Source organism: Primulina huaijiensis, chromosome 7, assembly GCF_012295235.1.
Source record: "Primulina huaijiensis isolate GDHJ02 chromosome 7, ASM1229523v2, whole genome shotgun sequence".
In the NCBI taxonomy this organism is placed as follows: domain Eukaryota; kingdom Viridiplantae; phylum Streptophyta; class Magnoliopsida; order Lamiales; family Gesneriaceae; genus Primulina; species Primulina huaijiensis.
In genome coordinates this window covers 19,759,394-19,774,487 of record NC_133312.1, presented here as the reverse complement: position 1 = coordinate 19,774,487, position 15,094 = coordinate 19,759,394, and the positions used below count along the sequence as shown (strand labels likewise).

General features: G+C 36.8%; 1 protein-coding gene across 1 annotated transcript in view; it reads right to left on the bottom strand.

Annotated features, from left to right (window-relative positions):
• LOC140980460 (uncharacterized) overlaps positions 1-15,094 on the bottom strand; it is a 95,742-nt gene continuing 80,648 nt past the window's right edge. The window contains exons 46-63 of the mRNA XM_073446276.1: positions 14,844-14,898; positions 14,294-14,409; positions 13,693-14,199; positions 12,787-13,602; positions 12,586-12,662; positions 11,288-11,741; positions 11,097-11,183; positions 10,237-10,389; positions 9,958-10,142; positions 8,540-9,076; positions 8,204-8,381; positions 7,982-8,124; positions 7,622-7,748; positions 7,028-7,249; positions 6,038-6,394; positions 1,583-1,741; positions 988-1,275; positions 1-730 (exon numbers count right to left, since the gene is read on the bottom strand). Of these exons, the coding sequence (XP_073302377.1) occupies positions 575-730; positions 988-1,275; positions 1,583-1,741; positions 6,038-6,394; positions 7,028-7,249; positions 7,622-7,748; positions 7,982-8,124; positions 8,204-8,381; positions 8,540-9,076; positions 9,958-10,142; positions 10,237-10,389; positions 11,097-11,183; positions 11,288-11,741; positions 12,586-12,662; positions 12,787-13,602; positions 13,693-14,199; positions 14,294-14,409; positions 14,844-14,898 (4,617 nt within the window). The 3' untranslated portion in view covers positions 1-574. The remainder of the gene's footprint in view (positions 731-987; positions 1,276-1,582; positions 1,742-6,037; positions 6,395-7,027; positions 7,250-7,621; positions 7,749-7,981; positions 8,125-8,203; positions 8,382-8,539; positions 9,077-9,957; positions 10,143-10,236; positions 10,390-11,096; positions 11,184-11,287; positions 11,742-12,585; positions 12,663-12,786; positions 13,603-13,692; positions 14,200-14,293; positions 14,410-14,843; positions 14,899-15,094) is intronic.

Here is a 15,094-nt window from a genome sequence, read left to right as displayed (position 1 = left end):
TAATGGTTGCCAAAATTTTTATACAGTATCATTACAGATGCACTGATCCTCGTATTGACCCTCGTATGTATCATCGATATCCAGGTGCTTGCCGGGTGTCCAAACAAATGTATATATACACAACAATTGGTATTCTCATCTTCAAAAACCCAAGTGAAAGAACTTTACCACAGCAAAATACAATAAAGATGATAGATATCTGCTCGCTTGCACGGGGCCTCAGCACACATCACCGAAGGAAAAGATTTTGTTCCGCTGGGTCACCAACATTTCCCATTCAGGAATGCTTGAGATCTGTCATTTCAACTTTCTAGATGCCTATCCACAAATTTTCAAACATGTCTACTTGAAACGGTGGAAGAGTTCGGTGGGAAAGGAGCACGATATCAAATATACTGGACATACTCATGCGCTGCTGTCTGTCTATTCGTGGTGGAGCTAGAGAAACATGACACATTTGATATGCAAGCTCGTTGACGGATGTACCTTCATATTTTGCATCCCTCATAATTGGTTAACAATAATGCTTACCAGTTACCACACTTCATAGCAGAGCTAATATGTGTCCTATATGTCAATCATTGTTCACCGCTCCAAGAGTAGAATTTAAAGTAACAGATGAAGGCATCTGGTGGGTAGATAAGATGTAAACTCCCTTGTTGTTAACTTCAGAGCTAGCCTCATCAATCACAGGGGAATATGGTTTCGTCACTTTCCTCTTCAGCAAGGCCTGGCACAACGCAGACAGGCTAAAGCAATAAGCAAAACATGGCTTCTCAAAATTTAGAAACAATCAAGTTGTAGAGGTGTATTCGCGTGTTAACTTGTGATGCTAACTTATCCTCATCAATTCCTTTTTTAGCATAAAAAAAACCTTTACTCTTTTAATCCCCTACTTTTTTAAATAAGTTTCATCATAAGAAAAATTACAAGGAAGAAAAAAACATTGAATTGAACGAGAGATGATAAGATAGTTCAAGACCCAACCGTTAATTGTGCCGATCCATAAGCACATCTTGCTTGTTCTATCGAAGAATAAACTTCAAATGCTTGATTAGAATCACGGTCACACTTAATTATTCGAATTTGATCCTTTGCATCAAATGATCTACTCTGTAAATACAGAATAATACGTGAAGGTGGACCATTTGGATGGTCTTTCTTTCCGTGAATCAATTCCATTGTCACTAAGTCATCCCACACAACATCCCATAGCACTGAACATGGATCTCTGGCTGGGTTGAATTTTTTCTGCGCGATGAGGTTATATGGTTGCTGAAAACAACATACAAGGAACTGTGAGTCCGAGTGCTATAAAACGAGTGGAAATTGCATTTACCACCTTTATGAAATATCGAAAAACCATAAAACCTATATGTAAAATTAAAGATCTTTTCAAAACCAGTGTTTTTAAAAGTCGGCACATCTGCCATTAATTTCATGTTGGAAGTAATGTGTTTTTTTGGTTTTCATAGAAGGCTAAATATATCTGCCTTATAAGATCACTAGCATGAAGACAATTTGTTAGGCTCGTCCTTTTTAACAAAGGAATTATGTTCCTAGTCAAATTTAACCAACTCACTTGCAACAATACGACTCTCCGATGAGTAACCAAAATGATTTTTCCCTTAGGAAGAGCAAAGTGGTCTTCATAAGCATCTGTTAAGGCATATTTCCCACGTACTTTGAAAAGATCAACTTGAATAAAGAATGATCCAGATTCTGCCAATTGCAGTATAATCTTCATAATGGATAGACAAGTAACAACAGTTGTCAGTGCAGTTCTAGCAAGCATAGCGATATAATCGAGAGCAAAATTAACAATAAAAAAAATATAATAACACTGGCAATGAAATCATAACATTTTTTAACACCACATCGAAACCGAAAGGAGGGACTATCTGACATTTTCAGTATTTTAATTAATCATTACTTGTATAGACAAAAGCAAGCATGGAATGACATCCAACATAGATTAATTTAAAATTCATCACATTTACTATTGAAAATGCTTAAATTGATATAGATTCAATTTGAAATTCACTTGAATTTAATCAATTCAAACAAGTCAAAGAATTTGAATTCAAAGATTTAAAATCTATACGGGAATTACATGACCACATTTTTTGGGACCCTAGTCTAGGAAAGTTCCCTCTAATTACAGCTCTACATAAAACATGATGATAGCGAGTTCGCTTACTAACTTGTGAGGTACTCTTTTAGTGACATCATCTGCAATATGTTATCTAGTAGGAATATAAAGAACATAAATCAGTCCCCTTACAAGTTTTTCCTTGATAAAATGGTTATTAACTTTCAAGTGCTTTGTTCTATTGCAAAGAGACGGATTAGGAGCAATAGAGATAGCTACTCTATTATCACATTAAATCTTTATGAGATGGATTTGAGATTTTTAGTTCTTCCCCTAGAGGGGGATAAGGCTAAGCGGAGCGAAAAGGGTTTTCCATGAGATGGGAAATGCAAAGTACTAGTACCGCACGAAGTTTGTGAATAAGTGATTGTCTGATAATGAGCCAGGAATGCCCGTCTTTCTGCTAAACAGGATGTATTGAACTCATAATTCAATAGATACTTTTTATGAATGTCAACTAAGTACCGTAAGTAAATTGCTCCCGGTTGTTCAATCATTTGATAACCAGAGGCATTCTTTGATATATGATCACTATGAGTCAGACTCAATAGAATTTGATCAATCCCTTTTTCCAAGACCGAGCTCGGGGACGACAATTGGTAGTGCTATGATGATGGACGGACTTTACTACTTTGATAGAGACTCCCTTCTCAATTAACCAACTCAAAGTCTTAGTAGTGTTCGTTCTACTCGTGATTATGAACCATAATGCTTTGGCATTTTTGTTAGGAAATCCTAGTTTTCAATATCTTAAGTATTTATTTCTTAGTTTATTTAAAGGTTTAACCTATTCTTTAATTTAATGTGAAAATTCCTATTCATCTAAGAGTTATCCTACTACATACTTGTCAAAATCTTATATAGCATCGGAACCTTGTATTTGATCTATGGTAATGTTTGAGGAGCTTCAAAGGTTAACACAATTTCTGGAAAAATGTGGTGACAAGCCAGGTCATAACAACAGAATATTTTGCATCCCATCATTTATTATTCAGGTCGAATGCCGGTGCCTTTATATTGCTAGTAAGATAAAGGAAATATACTTTTAACAAAATGAGAAAAACATAAAAAAATATCATCATTTTAGACGAATAGTTATGATCTGAACATAATGAGAATCATTGTTCGACTGATTTTTATGGAAGTTGCAGACTCGGTGTGAAACAACAAACATATTAGGCAAAGAATTTGTCAACGAATGTTACATTTTTTGAGTCTCAAATATTTTTATTACTCCTCTTCAGGGGAAGCATAGACTAGAAGACTCATTACTCGATATGAAAATTTCAAACTTTGACCCCTTGGTTGATTTAGAAATTGAAGCTATTAAATCTCAACCTAACTAGTAACGATACTTGAGTTGATACTGGACGATTTGGGTAAGTCTATGCAAGGAGACGTTTTCCAAGTGAAAACGACACCACACTCCTGCACCACCATGACCCTGACCAAAAAACAGATGCTTCCTACATATGTTTCGAATCCAGGTAACAAATCTGATCCTCCAAATGAATCAAATTCTTCAAAATCTTTGGATCTACTTCTACTTATTACCCTTAGGAAAGGTATTAGATCATGTACGCAACACCCTCTAACTTATCAACAAGAATATGTCTAAGTCTTATTCTTGCTTTATCTCAAATTTGTGTACTGTGGACATTCCTAAGAATGTATAGGAAATTCTAAAGGTTCTGGAATGGAGGATGGTTGTTCTTGAGGAGATGAATGCATTGGAAAAAATAAACCTGGGAAATCATGTACACACCAAATGGGAAACAGACAGTGGGTTGCAAATGGGTATTCACTGTGAAGTTTTATTCAGATGGGACATTAGAATGTTACAAAGAAAAGCTTGTTGCAAAATGGTTCACACAAAACTACGATATTGATTATCAAGAGACCTTTGCTCCAGTAGCAAAGCTGAACATAGTAAAGATACTACTAATCTAGAGGTTGAAGTATGTATGGATGCTCCACCTTGGTTTGAGGGGTTGTAGACAAAGTATGCACATTAAAAAAGTCTCTCTGTGGTTTAAAGCAGGAGCATGGACTTGGTTTGAAAAATTCTCCAAATTCGTCAAGAAAAAGAATATATCCAGGGACGGTCAGATCACACCATATTTGTGAAACATAATAGTAAAGGTAAGATAGTTGTATTGATCATGTATGTGGATGATATCATTCTTACAGGAGTGCTGATATTGGGATAACAAAATTAAAAGGCTTGCATCGAAGTTTGAGGTAAAAGATCATTGTGACCTACGCTATTTCTTGGGAATGAAAATTGCTAGGTCTAGGAAATGAACCTCTGTATCACAAATGAAGTATAGGCTAGTTCTTCTAGAAGAAACAGGGATGAGTGGCTGTCGCCTGAGCAATACTCCTATGAATCCAAATCTTAAATAGAGTGGAGATTCAAAAGGGATTCCAGTTGACAAAGGAAGATACCGAAGACTTGTAGAGAAACTTATTTATCTCTCACACACACGCCCAAATATTGCTTTTGCGGTTAGTGTGGTAAGTTAGTTCATGCACTCACCAAAACCTAGGAGTATCAGAAGAATACACCAGGAAAGGATCTATTGTTCAAAAAGAACAATCAAAGAAACATAGAAGCCTTTATAGATGCATACTTGGCAGGGCCAGTATGAGATAGAAGATCCAGGACAGGATATTGTAAATTCCTTTGAGGAAATCTTCTCACCTGAAGAATTGAAACTAAACTTGGAACAGTCCAATGAAACTATTTTGTTATAGCAAATCCACAATCGGAATTGTGAATAACCCAAGTTCAACATAATCGCACCAAACATATTGAAGTTGATAGTCACTTTATTGAAGAAAAATTAGAGAGTGGAATTATCTGTATGCCATTAATTAATATGAGCAACAGATTGTTGATGTCTTCACAAAGGGCCACTTCTGACCGAGAAGATTTTATTGCCTAGATGGATATGATTGATATTTAGGCTCCAACTTGAGTGGAAGTGTAAAAAATTAGAATAAATTGTATTATGGAAATAAGTATATTTTATTCCTACAATTAATGATAGATGATTCGATTATATACCTTATATATTAGCCTTTTTTTATAAATATATGTACCTTGTACAAAATTCATTTTTTCTCCATCTCTCATAAATGTTTCTGGTCACCTTGTTAAGGCTATCTTTGATACCATATAGACAAAGGTGAGGATAAAATTATTTTCTTCTATTACATGCTATTTGAAACACTAATTAGGACAGTTCCCTAATTACATTACTATGAAACAGAAGTTACAAATCACTTCTGTAGGTATTACACAAGAATTAATGATTATATTAATCCCAAAATATCTCCGAACTGTATACACAATTTCCCAATATAGGAAAATAAATATCTCACACATAATCTCCTAATATTCACTAATAATTCACCAAATGTTCCAACAACTTATTATACGGTTCAGGTAGGAAGCAAAGAAATTAAAATCCATGTCATAAACCACACACATCAGGTCCATATAGCTGATCTTAATCAGAATGCCAACTATTTACTTGAATTGGGAAATTGATGATAACATAATATTCACGAGCAAAATAACAATTTTCTTATTTCTTAGCACTATTTTGAACGTCTTGATTGTTAAGTTCAATATTTCAAGTGAGAAACTGGAAAATTGCGGCCAGGGAATCATATAGGTTACAGCAGAGATCAGAATTTGTCGTCACAAATAAATCCGAAATGTAAGATATCCACCACAATTTCAAGAGACAAGAAAAAATTGGAGAAAACTTATCCATGACATCAAAATCATTGGGTATCCAACCAATAGAGATTATGACCAACCAACCTGGAATAATACAGCAACGGAGAGAAGAAATTTAAAATGAAATATTGTACCTGTCCCTGCGCTTTGTACTCATCATAAGGCCTGAGTAAATTGTCACCACTAATAACTCGCGGTACTCTCTTGCGAAGGAGTTGATCCTCAGAAGCAATTGCAGATGCTATCTTCATCCTCATTGCATTTGCACCTTCCGTAGTTTTTGACAAGAGATCTAAAACACCACTAACAGGCTGTGCTGCAGCACCTATCAAACCCTTCCCAACACCCTGAACGAAACCCTCAACACCAGATGCTTTTGCACCTTCAAGAGGCTTTGTTAAAATACCAGTAACACCTCGGAATAGACCTTTTGCAAAGGCCCCGCCCCCTTCTCGAATGGCATCACCAAAGTCCTCTACACCTTTGTTCTCCTGCAAGAAAGAAACTGCATTACTATAAAAAGACATGCAGCATTTAGTCAGCTTAATTGCACATGTAAGGTAAAAAAGAAGCTATGCAATGGGAAAAACATGACACGATTGAGTATCATTGAAGTAGAGAATATAGAAGGGATATCCACAAAATTTTGGCTGTCACCAAGATATTTGAGCTTAAGTTCCTCAAAAGTTCGAAAAAAATTACATTCTCTCTTGAAAACCTTTAGGCTAAGAAACAAAGTGGAAAAATAGAGAATATAGGCGTACCCAAGATTTGGAAGAAATCAATCAAACTGCAATCTGAAAGTTCGAGTGAAACTTAAGTAGAATAATAGGTCAACTATAAGAACTATGCATTCAAAGGCAACGTCTTAAGAGTATGCACGAGGTTGCCCAGTCAATGGAAAGATAGCACACAAAATAAATAGGTAGCAGACAAGTGCGCTTACAAGAAAAAACATGCTCCAACACTTGAAGCTCAATAAAATCTTTATTTAAAATAGAAAGAAAATCAAGAAAGGTTTTCGGCACAACCCATTGATATCTTTGTTTTAGATACAACTCTGAAAAGGCAACTAACAATAGCATGACGTATAAGTCATAAAAGTTGAGAATCTTTGCAGAAACCTGTCTTTGGCGACTTTGCATAAATTTCTTATCCATTGATAAGGCAGCAACACCTTTGCTCATATGTCCAAGCGCACTACTAGCATTGCCCAAAATATCAACTCCAGAAAGCAGCTGAAGAGGTTGACTCAGAATATCCTTTTTTATGTTTGAGAGAGCATTACTGACAAGAACACTATGTCTCAGAGAAACATTTTCCAGAAATCTCTGATTGATCCGGACCTGATTAATCATATCATAAAGTATTACAAATCACACCACCAAGAGTTGTGATAATACAATAATATTTATCTGGTAAAAGGACTAGAATCAAAGGGATCACTAAGATTGACCTAGATGAAATCTATCAGGGTACTCAATAGCCAAATTGGGTTCAGCTAGTGACCAGAAGAGTTCAATGAAATACCAATGACCGATCATCAGTGTCTAGTTAGGGACTTGTGGCAAGTGCATTTTGGCTGGACAAATGACCTTCATTTGTCTTTCCCAGAAAACTTTCCCACCGTATCCAATATTAGTATTTGAAATCAAATTTGAGGTAAAAGATTTACATCAACAGTATAGTCTACGGAATAAATACTGAGTATTGCTTACGGGCATGTTTTCAGTATTTCCAAGTGCAGTCATTAAGCTTGCCCAAAATCCAAGGACACCCACTGGCCGTTGAGTAGGGGACATAGCCATGGTAACTTTGAAACGAATCTCTGAAAGATTGAAAACACTGCCAAAGCAAGAGTACCATTCATTAACACAAATTTCTGAAAAGAAGGCGGATGGATAATGCTAAAGGTACATTCAATGTATCGTACATCGATATTTACATTAATTATATCGTGAGATTTTGTATTCAATACATCATGAGATTTTGACAAATTGAAGTTTTGTATTGATTTTTTTATGATTAAAGATTTGATATACATGTAGCATCACTTTAAACAAATAGGCAATGCATACCCAATCTGCATGATGGGATCAACCGAAACTGAAGTGGTCTGTGAACTAAACATTCTGGAAATATTTGTCTGCTGGATCAACCCATGAAGGCGCCAAATGATGGGTTCATGGATGTTAATCAAAAATGCAGTATTTTCGGGTCCCTAACAGAATATAATTTAGATATTTCTCAGCATTAAAATATAAAAACCTAATGAAGTAAAACACATTTGCTATACTCACTTGCAAACCTATATAAGGATATACACATAGATCTAAAGAACCGGTTGATTGCTGTGTGACAGAAAGCTTCAAAATATAATCAGTCTCCTCCCCAGCTCTTTGGGGCCGAAACAGAACCGGCATTGGAGTCAAAGGCAACTGATTATCCACCTGAATCGCCCCCATTCTAACTTTTAACCTGAATCACAAAACCCAGAATCACAAGTGAAATACATTATCAAGTGGTTAAATTGAGTGAAAATTAAAGTAATGAATTCAAAGTTACAACTTCCATACAGACTACTTAAGACAAGCGATTGATGGTCCACTCCTTAGTCATGTAAATAAGAATATTACCGACTAATTCCCGAGCCCAATCCAGTTGAGTGTGAGAGCAAAAAATTTTGAAGTGAACAATACAGTATCTCTTCAGGTGTATGATCAATAATGGATAATCCAAGGTCTGCAACCTCGACAATGAGATGAAATTCACCATATGAGGAGCATGTTGACTGTTTAGATTGATATTTATTGTCAGAGATTTGTAGTAAAGAAGAAAGACTTCGATTCAAAAGTCTGGGAGCTTCTTCATCTGGCATCCAATCGCTGATTTGGACAACGTTTACTTTCTCTTCCCTAAGGATGGTGACTCGTAGAGGCCTCCCAGGGCGTCCAGAAACCGGGATGGGTTGATGATCGTTAATCTCATCTATATCATATATCTGTGATGTCGAAGGGTCATCACCATTTATCAGTAGTTCCAAATATCGTTGTCTACCAAGATCTTCCCATGAAAAAGGAGCAGCAGCATTTGGGAGTAGAGACCTCCAAGAGTCCTTTGAACCATTGACTTGCCGATATTGTATTGGAAGAAACAAAGAGCGATTTTCAATCCTGAAATTGCTTTCATTAGAAATATAGACAGCGGGGATGCAAAAAGAGAAGTGAAAGCTAGTACACAAAAAAGGGCTTTTGAAAATATAAATCAGAAATCTTAGCCAACCATGATCACCTTCAGAGGACAAAACAGTCACTCATTCTTAGCTAGTGATTTATATTCTTTCTAAGACCACGTGACCAACTTCGTAAGAAATAAAATATTCACTCATCAAAGCTAGTGACGATTTTTGACACATAGCATGGGTGACAATCTCAACTATCAGTCTGCCAATTCAGTAGAAGATTTCTAAGCTTATATAATCAAAATCACAACTATCCTACACTCATGTAGATATTTCATATTTTGGAACATCTTAGTAACATGTGACAACTTTTATTGCCTCAAGTACTTCTAGGTTCTGGCAAAATCAAGAAAAGTCAAGAGAAGTATAAGGGCAAGGCTAACATGCCTCCCTAGTTTTGAAAAGGTAATGACAAATTATTAGCAGACCAAAGAGGGAGAAAGAAGACGGAGAAACAATCTGTAGAACTGCGTGCTATATAATACACACACACACACACACACACACACGTATAGAGAGATCTAGAGAGAGAACATATATCAAGAGAGTTTGTGCAATTGAAGCAGAGTTCACTTTTGTATAAAACAATTTTGTAAGCTATCATATGAAAGAATCAAATAGTGACAAGGGTGAACTAGACAAGGACAAAAGAAAGCAATAACAAAAGTCATTATGATAACGTGTTGCTTCTCTAACAAATCATCACATATTATTATTACATTCTCTATGTTAGATTTCCATACCAAGGTGAGAATAGTTGACCAATTGCCAAGGAAAAGAAAATCATATAAGAGAGCATGATTCTACAATCACCTGTAGGGACTCGAAACAGATTTGGGACGGAATATAACTTCATAGCGAGAGGTTTTAGTTCCACCTCTTACTTCAACTGAAATATGCATTTGATCACTTCCTGATTCATGCCTCAAGCAAATAGACATAAAACCTTCTGTACCTATTGTGAATGGTGCGCTCCATTGGTACCCATCCATTTGCAACTTAAGTCGGGCACATAAGATGGATAAAGAAAGTCACAAATCTTTTCAGAAAATATATGCATCCTTGGAAAATGGGTGAACTTATAACACAAACCTTAAGCAACTCAGCTTTTCCAGACTGCCATCCAAAACGTTTGGGAGGATCAGCTGGATGAAGCCATTCCATCATTTGAGTGTCACACTGTCGCACGCATATGCTAGAGCCAGCTCTGTTAATGAACATTGTTTGTGGTTGAAAATGCACAACCTACAGATACATGTGGGCTGATTCAGTCATCCATTTACATGATAGAATTCATTTCACGTCAAAACCACTCAAGATATTGGAAATTTCTTTCCCATACTAAGACGGCAAAAGAATAAGAAATAATGATCCCACATCTCCTTGGTCGAAGATTTCAGTAGCTTATATTCTGAACGTGAGAAAGGCAACTGACAGAGAGGAACAATATGACAATCTTTTACACAATATGAAAATCTTTTACCAGCAAAAGCAACACTTTATCAACTTCCGACAAAAACTAACATGCTTAAAGAGAAACTATAACCTTGAAAATTGCTATTTTTCATGTTGTCAAGAGCAATAGATGTACTTTTCCCTTATTTATAGAGATACAGGTAAAATTCCCTCGCATTAAACCAACCCAAGTGATTATCTGAAATCTATACTCCCCTCCGCTTAATAGAAACCCAGGTACACACAAACATATGCACAAACAAGTGGTATTTGTAAACTTCACATTTTAGCTAACCAATTTATCTCTATGCTGCAACTTACCCTATACCTAGGCTACTATAGGTGATTTTCAGACTCTTCTGCTCATATCCCATATTCATTCTTGAAATGAATTATGCTAGTCAGATATTACATAGGAAAGAATCAGTAGAATGAAAGATTAAAGATAGAAATTTATAAAACAAGTGAAACTGCAATCACAAAACTTCAGTGAATACCTTTGTTCTATCTGAAGTCATGTGTAGCACAGCCGAAAGCTTATAATAAGTTCCATCCGAATTGAAAGCTACAACATCAACTCGTTGCTGAAGAGAAGTCAAGTTCAGGCATATTCAAAATTGTAAGTCTCATATACATAACGTGAAAGTCTTACATCATCATACACAATGTATTAAACTCTCCATATTACCTTTTTCTCCAGCTCAAGAAGTGATACTCCAGGACTGAAATGTTCAGAACCTTGAATAGCAACAGCAATGCCCACCCTGGGGGACAGATACGCATCATTACGTGAAGAAAATAGCATCACACCACCACGGCCAATATAGTCTTGTGGAGAAAGCATACTAGGTATTGGACTAGTATCTTCAATAGCTTCAAGTACTTGAATGTTTTTCCTCCCACCAACCTGTCCTCCAACTAATGGAGTAGAAGGATATTTCGAGGCTGATTTTGCAGATTTCACTGCTTTGGAGACTAGAAGAGAATCCACAGAGTTGGTATCCAGTGGTTCAATTTCCACAACTTTATATGCCAATGGCAGGAAGGAATCATTATTTATCCAGTAGGGAACAAAAAACCTAATGGTTTTTGGAGCAGCTGCAGTTCCTCCCATGTCACGCTCAACACTGACCCTTAACCTCCTGAGTTAAAGGCATCATGATTTAAAGGCATCATAAAGAAATAAAACAAAATAAAATCGGTCAAGCAAATTAACAATTGTCAATGCGAGAGCATAGCCCCTTTTCTTAATCAGTATACAAGGATAAATTTTGCGGCACAAGGGTTGAAATGAACCACCCTTAGGTTGATCTTAATTGCCATTGCAACAAGTCTGGCAGCCTAGGGAGAATACATTGGGGTGATAATGTTTGAATCAAGATTCCTATATTTTTCAGAATTTGAAGAGATCCAGATATCAACCAACAGGTTCATTCTATTTCACATGGCAGAAAATATCTTAATAAGTCAGGCAAATCCACCTTGGGAACATAGGCGCACTTCCCCTCATGATGCTACAGTATATGCATTATCTCTTCAACAGAGTCAGTTATGAAGATGAAAATAGCAATTTGCCATCAACTCGACAATAATGAACAGTCCTCTCACCCTCTTTCTTAGTGTCAGTTCCTTAGCATCATGAATGATTTGAAACTTTACTATATTGTCATTACATGAATGACTTAAGGGCAAATATATTAAATTATGCCAATGATATTGAGGTGGCTGAATCAGATGCAGACAAGGGTACATGGTGCATAACCGTCTATGGAATCTATTACAAATACAAAGATCAGAACTGAAGAAGCCATTACTTTCTAGGCAATAAAGACTTCACGAATCAAGACAACTCATGCCAATTATAGTTAATTTCGCACATCAAAAGCAATGAGGAAGAAGGGACAGCTTATAGACAAAGAAAAACAAGAAATATCCGAAAACGTAAAGAATTTGAGACCGAAAACGTAAAGAATGTGAGACTTTTACCTTTTCCTCTGCTGGTGAAGCATCCAAAATGATGAAACGTGATTACCATTTGTCAGATCCAAAATGAGAACTGGATCCTGTTTCACCAAGAGCCAAAAAAGGGTTAAATAATTAAAATTTATTTGAAATAACTATTGCCATGCACATTTTTATACAAAACATGCATGTACTTCTCATACATACTCAAACTGACAATTTTACCTTATCCATAGCCCAACCACCTTGAACTACTAACATGACATATATAGGACTTCGAATATCAGCAGAATATATGTGTACAGTTTCACGTGATGATACATAGCCATGATGTCGTTCTATGCTTTTACCATCTTTCATTCTTTCCCAGATTTTGAATTCTGCAGCACACGGAAGTCTGTTCTCCAACTTCAATGGAGAGCTGATGGATATTTTCCAATCATAAACGGGGGTATTAAGATCTGTATGAAGAATTGATGTGTCTGTACCAATGGTGAGCCAAAATAGCCTTCCATTAGAACCAGGGCAACACCAAAGAAGATCCATCTTCTCCAACTTATTCAAACTAAGTGGAGAAATAGGAGTCTTACTCCCTGGCTTCAACGTATTTTGACGAGAAAGTATCCCCGGATCAACAGATAATGGATCCTTCTCCACGGAAACTGGACGTCCCCAAGCATAACAAATTTGAGAATGATCACCGCATGGACGGATTCGTAGACATTGAGTAGAATCCTTAGACATGCTTCCCCACGGTAAAACCGTAGAGCGACCAGGATTTATGATAGTGTCAAGATAATTTTTATCTGTTATAGACCTTGCAACACATTCATTAACTTCTTGCCTTGTGCGGGTCCAGCGTCTTCGACGTACTGCATCACGAGCTGATTTGGTTCCTGATTTTGAAGAATTTGGGGGCCATTTTACACTTTGATAGTCAGGCCCACAAGCCCAGCCATTAGCATCAACAAAGTGAGATTTATCAACAGTCCATGATGATGCCCACATCCATCCAGGTGGGAGAGGAGGTTCAAAAAATTCCTTCAAGGAATTTAAATGGGTACAATTGTAAAATCTCAAAGATGTTAAAACTAAGATAATTGTATTCTAAATATTTGAAGAAATACTCACTTTGGATGAATATGAGAAGTCTCTGGTACTCCAATGTCCTGGATCCGCATCTCGTGAACCAGATTCATTGTTACACCAACCAGAGACCGGATGATATTTTTCATTTTCAAAAACCTCTTCAATAACACAGTTATTACTGCGTAATGTGGAAGTGGCTTCCTGGTCATGAATCATCGAAACAGGGCATGTTGAGATACTTAATTTGATGTCTGAATCATTTGTTACAGTCGCAAGACTTCTGAAGAGTGCATGCTTCTTGCCATTTTTCATAGAAACTTCTAAAGCCACAAAATCATCTTTCAATTTCTTGGTATTCACTGATAGTGGAAGTAACGAGCGAAAACCATCCCATGGACCTTCTGGACCAACTGCAACCCAGAAACCCACGTCAGCACCAGCACCTTTTCCATCTCCTCGACCACTTTCGAAGTCAGCAACCATGCTCTTCTCGATGTAAGAAGTGGAAATTAATAGGCAACCACGAGGATGCACTTCATCAGTGTGCCCCTGAAAATTATAACATCAGCGGCATAACATCAAAAGAACAGAAATTTCAATCATATGAGTCAAAAAGACATAATGAATCCCTAATTACACATACTCTACTTTTCAAGGGATCCACATCCAATGTTTGATAGAGCTTTTCAAGTGAAGCTATCTTTTTGAACGTGCTTGAACCATGCTCGATGGAGAAGGAACATGCACCTACAACCTCACCTAATAATTAAGCGAATAAAGAAAAAAAAATCAAACATGAGAATGACACGTATCTTCCAAATGCTGCAAAGAGGTGGGTCAGGTCAAATTATCCCCGTATTAGAATCATAAGCATCAGCCAAAGGCCATTTGACCAAACGGTATAAAACTTTCTCAGATAAGAAAGGTCAAGGGTTCAACCCTCCAAAATCCCCTCCCTCAATGCTCCAAAAAAGAAAACAATTATAAATATTAGAAAACATAAAACACAAGATTTCAACACGTAGAGGCTTGGGCCCTTTTGCACTATACATACATGCAACAATATGTTGACGTCGGTACTATGTTGTGAATGCACCTTTAAATGCTGAAAGCAAATGATCAAAGTGAACCCGGTACTCTGTGTGAGTGTGCATGTGGGAGGGGAGGGGCGGGGGTAAGAGCAGTGTTAGCACCTTTTCCGGCTTTTGCAGCAAGGTTTGTCACTTCCACTTCCAATTTAGCCACTCCCTGCAATAAGGACGTGCAAATAATTTATAATGGGAGGAAGAATTTGCACACGAGCTTAAGGATTATCTTGTAAAATTGGGTATTTCATAAAATTTCGTGTACAAACACACGTCAACAAAACGAAGCAGATCAATGAAGAAACTGACGTCTTCTTGAAGTTGCCTGATCCCTTACGATCACAAGTCATGTACCAAAT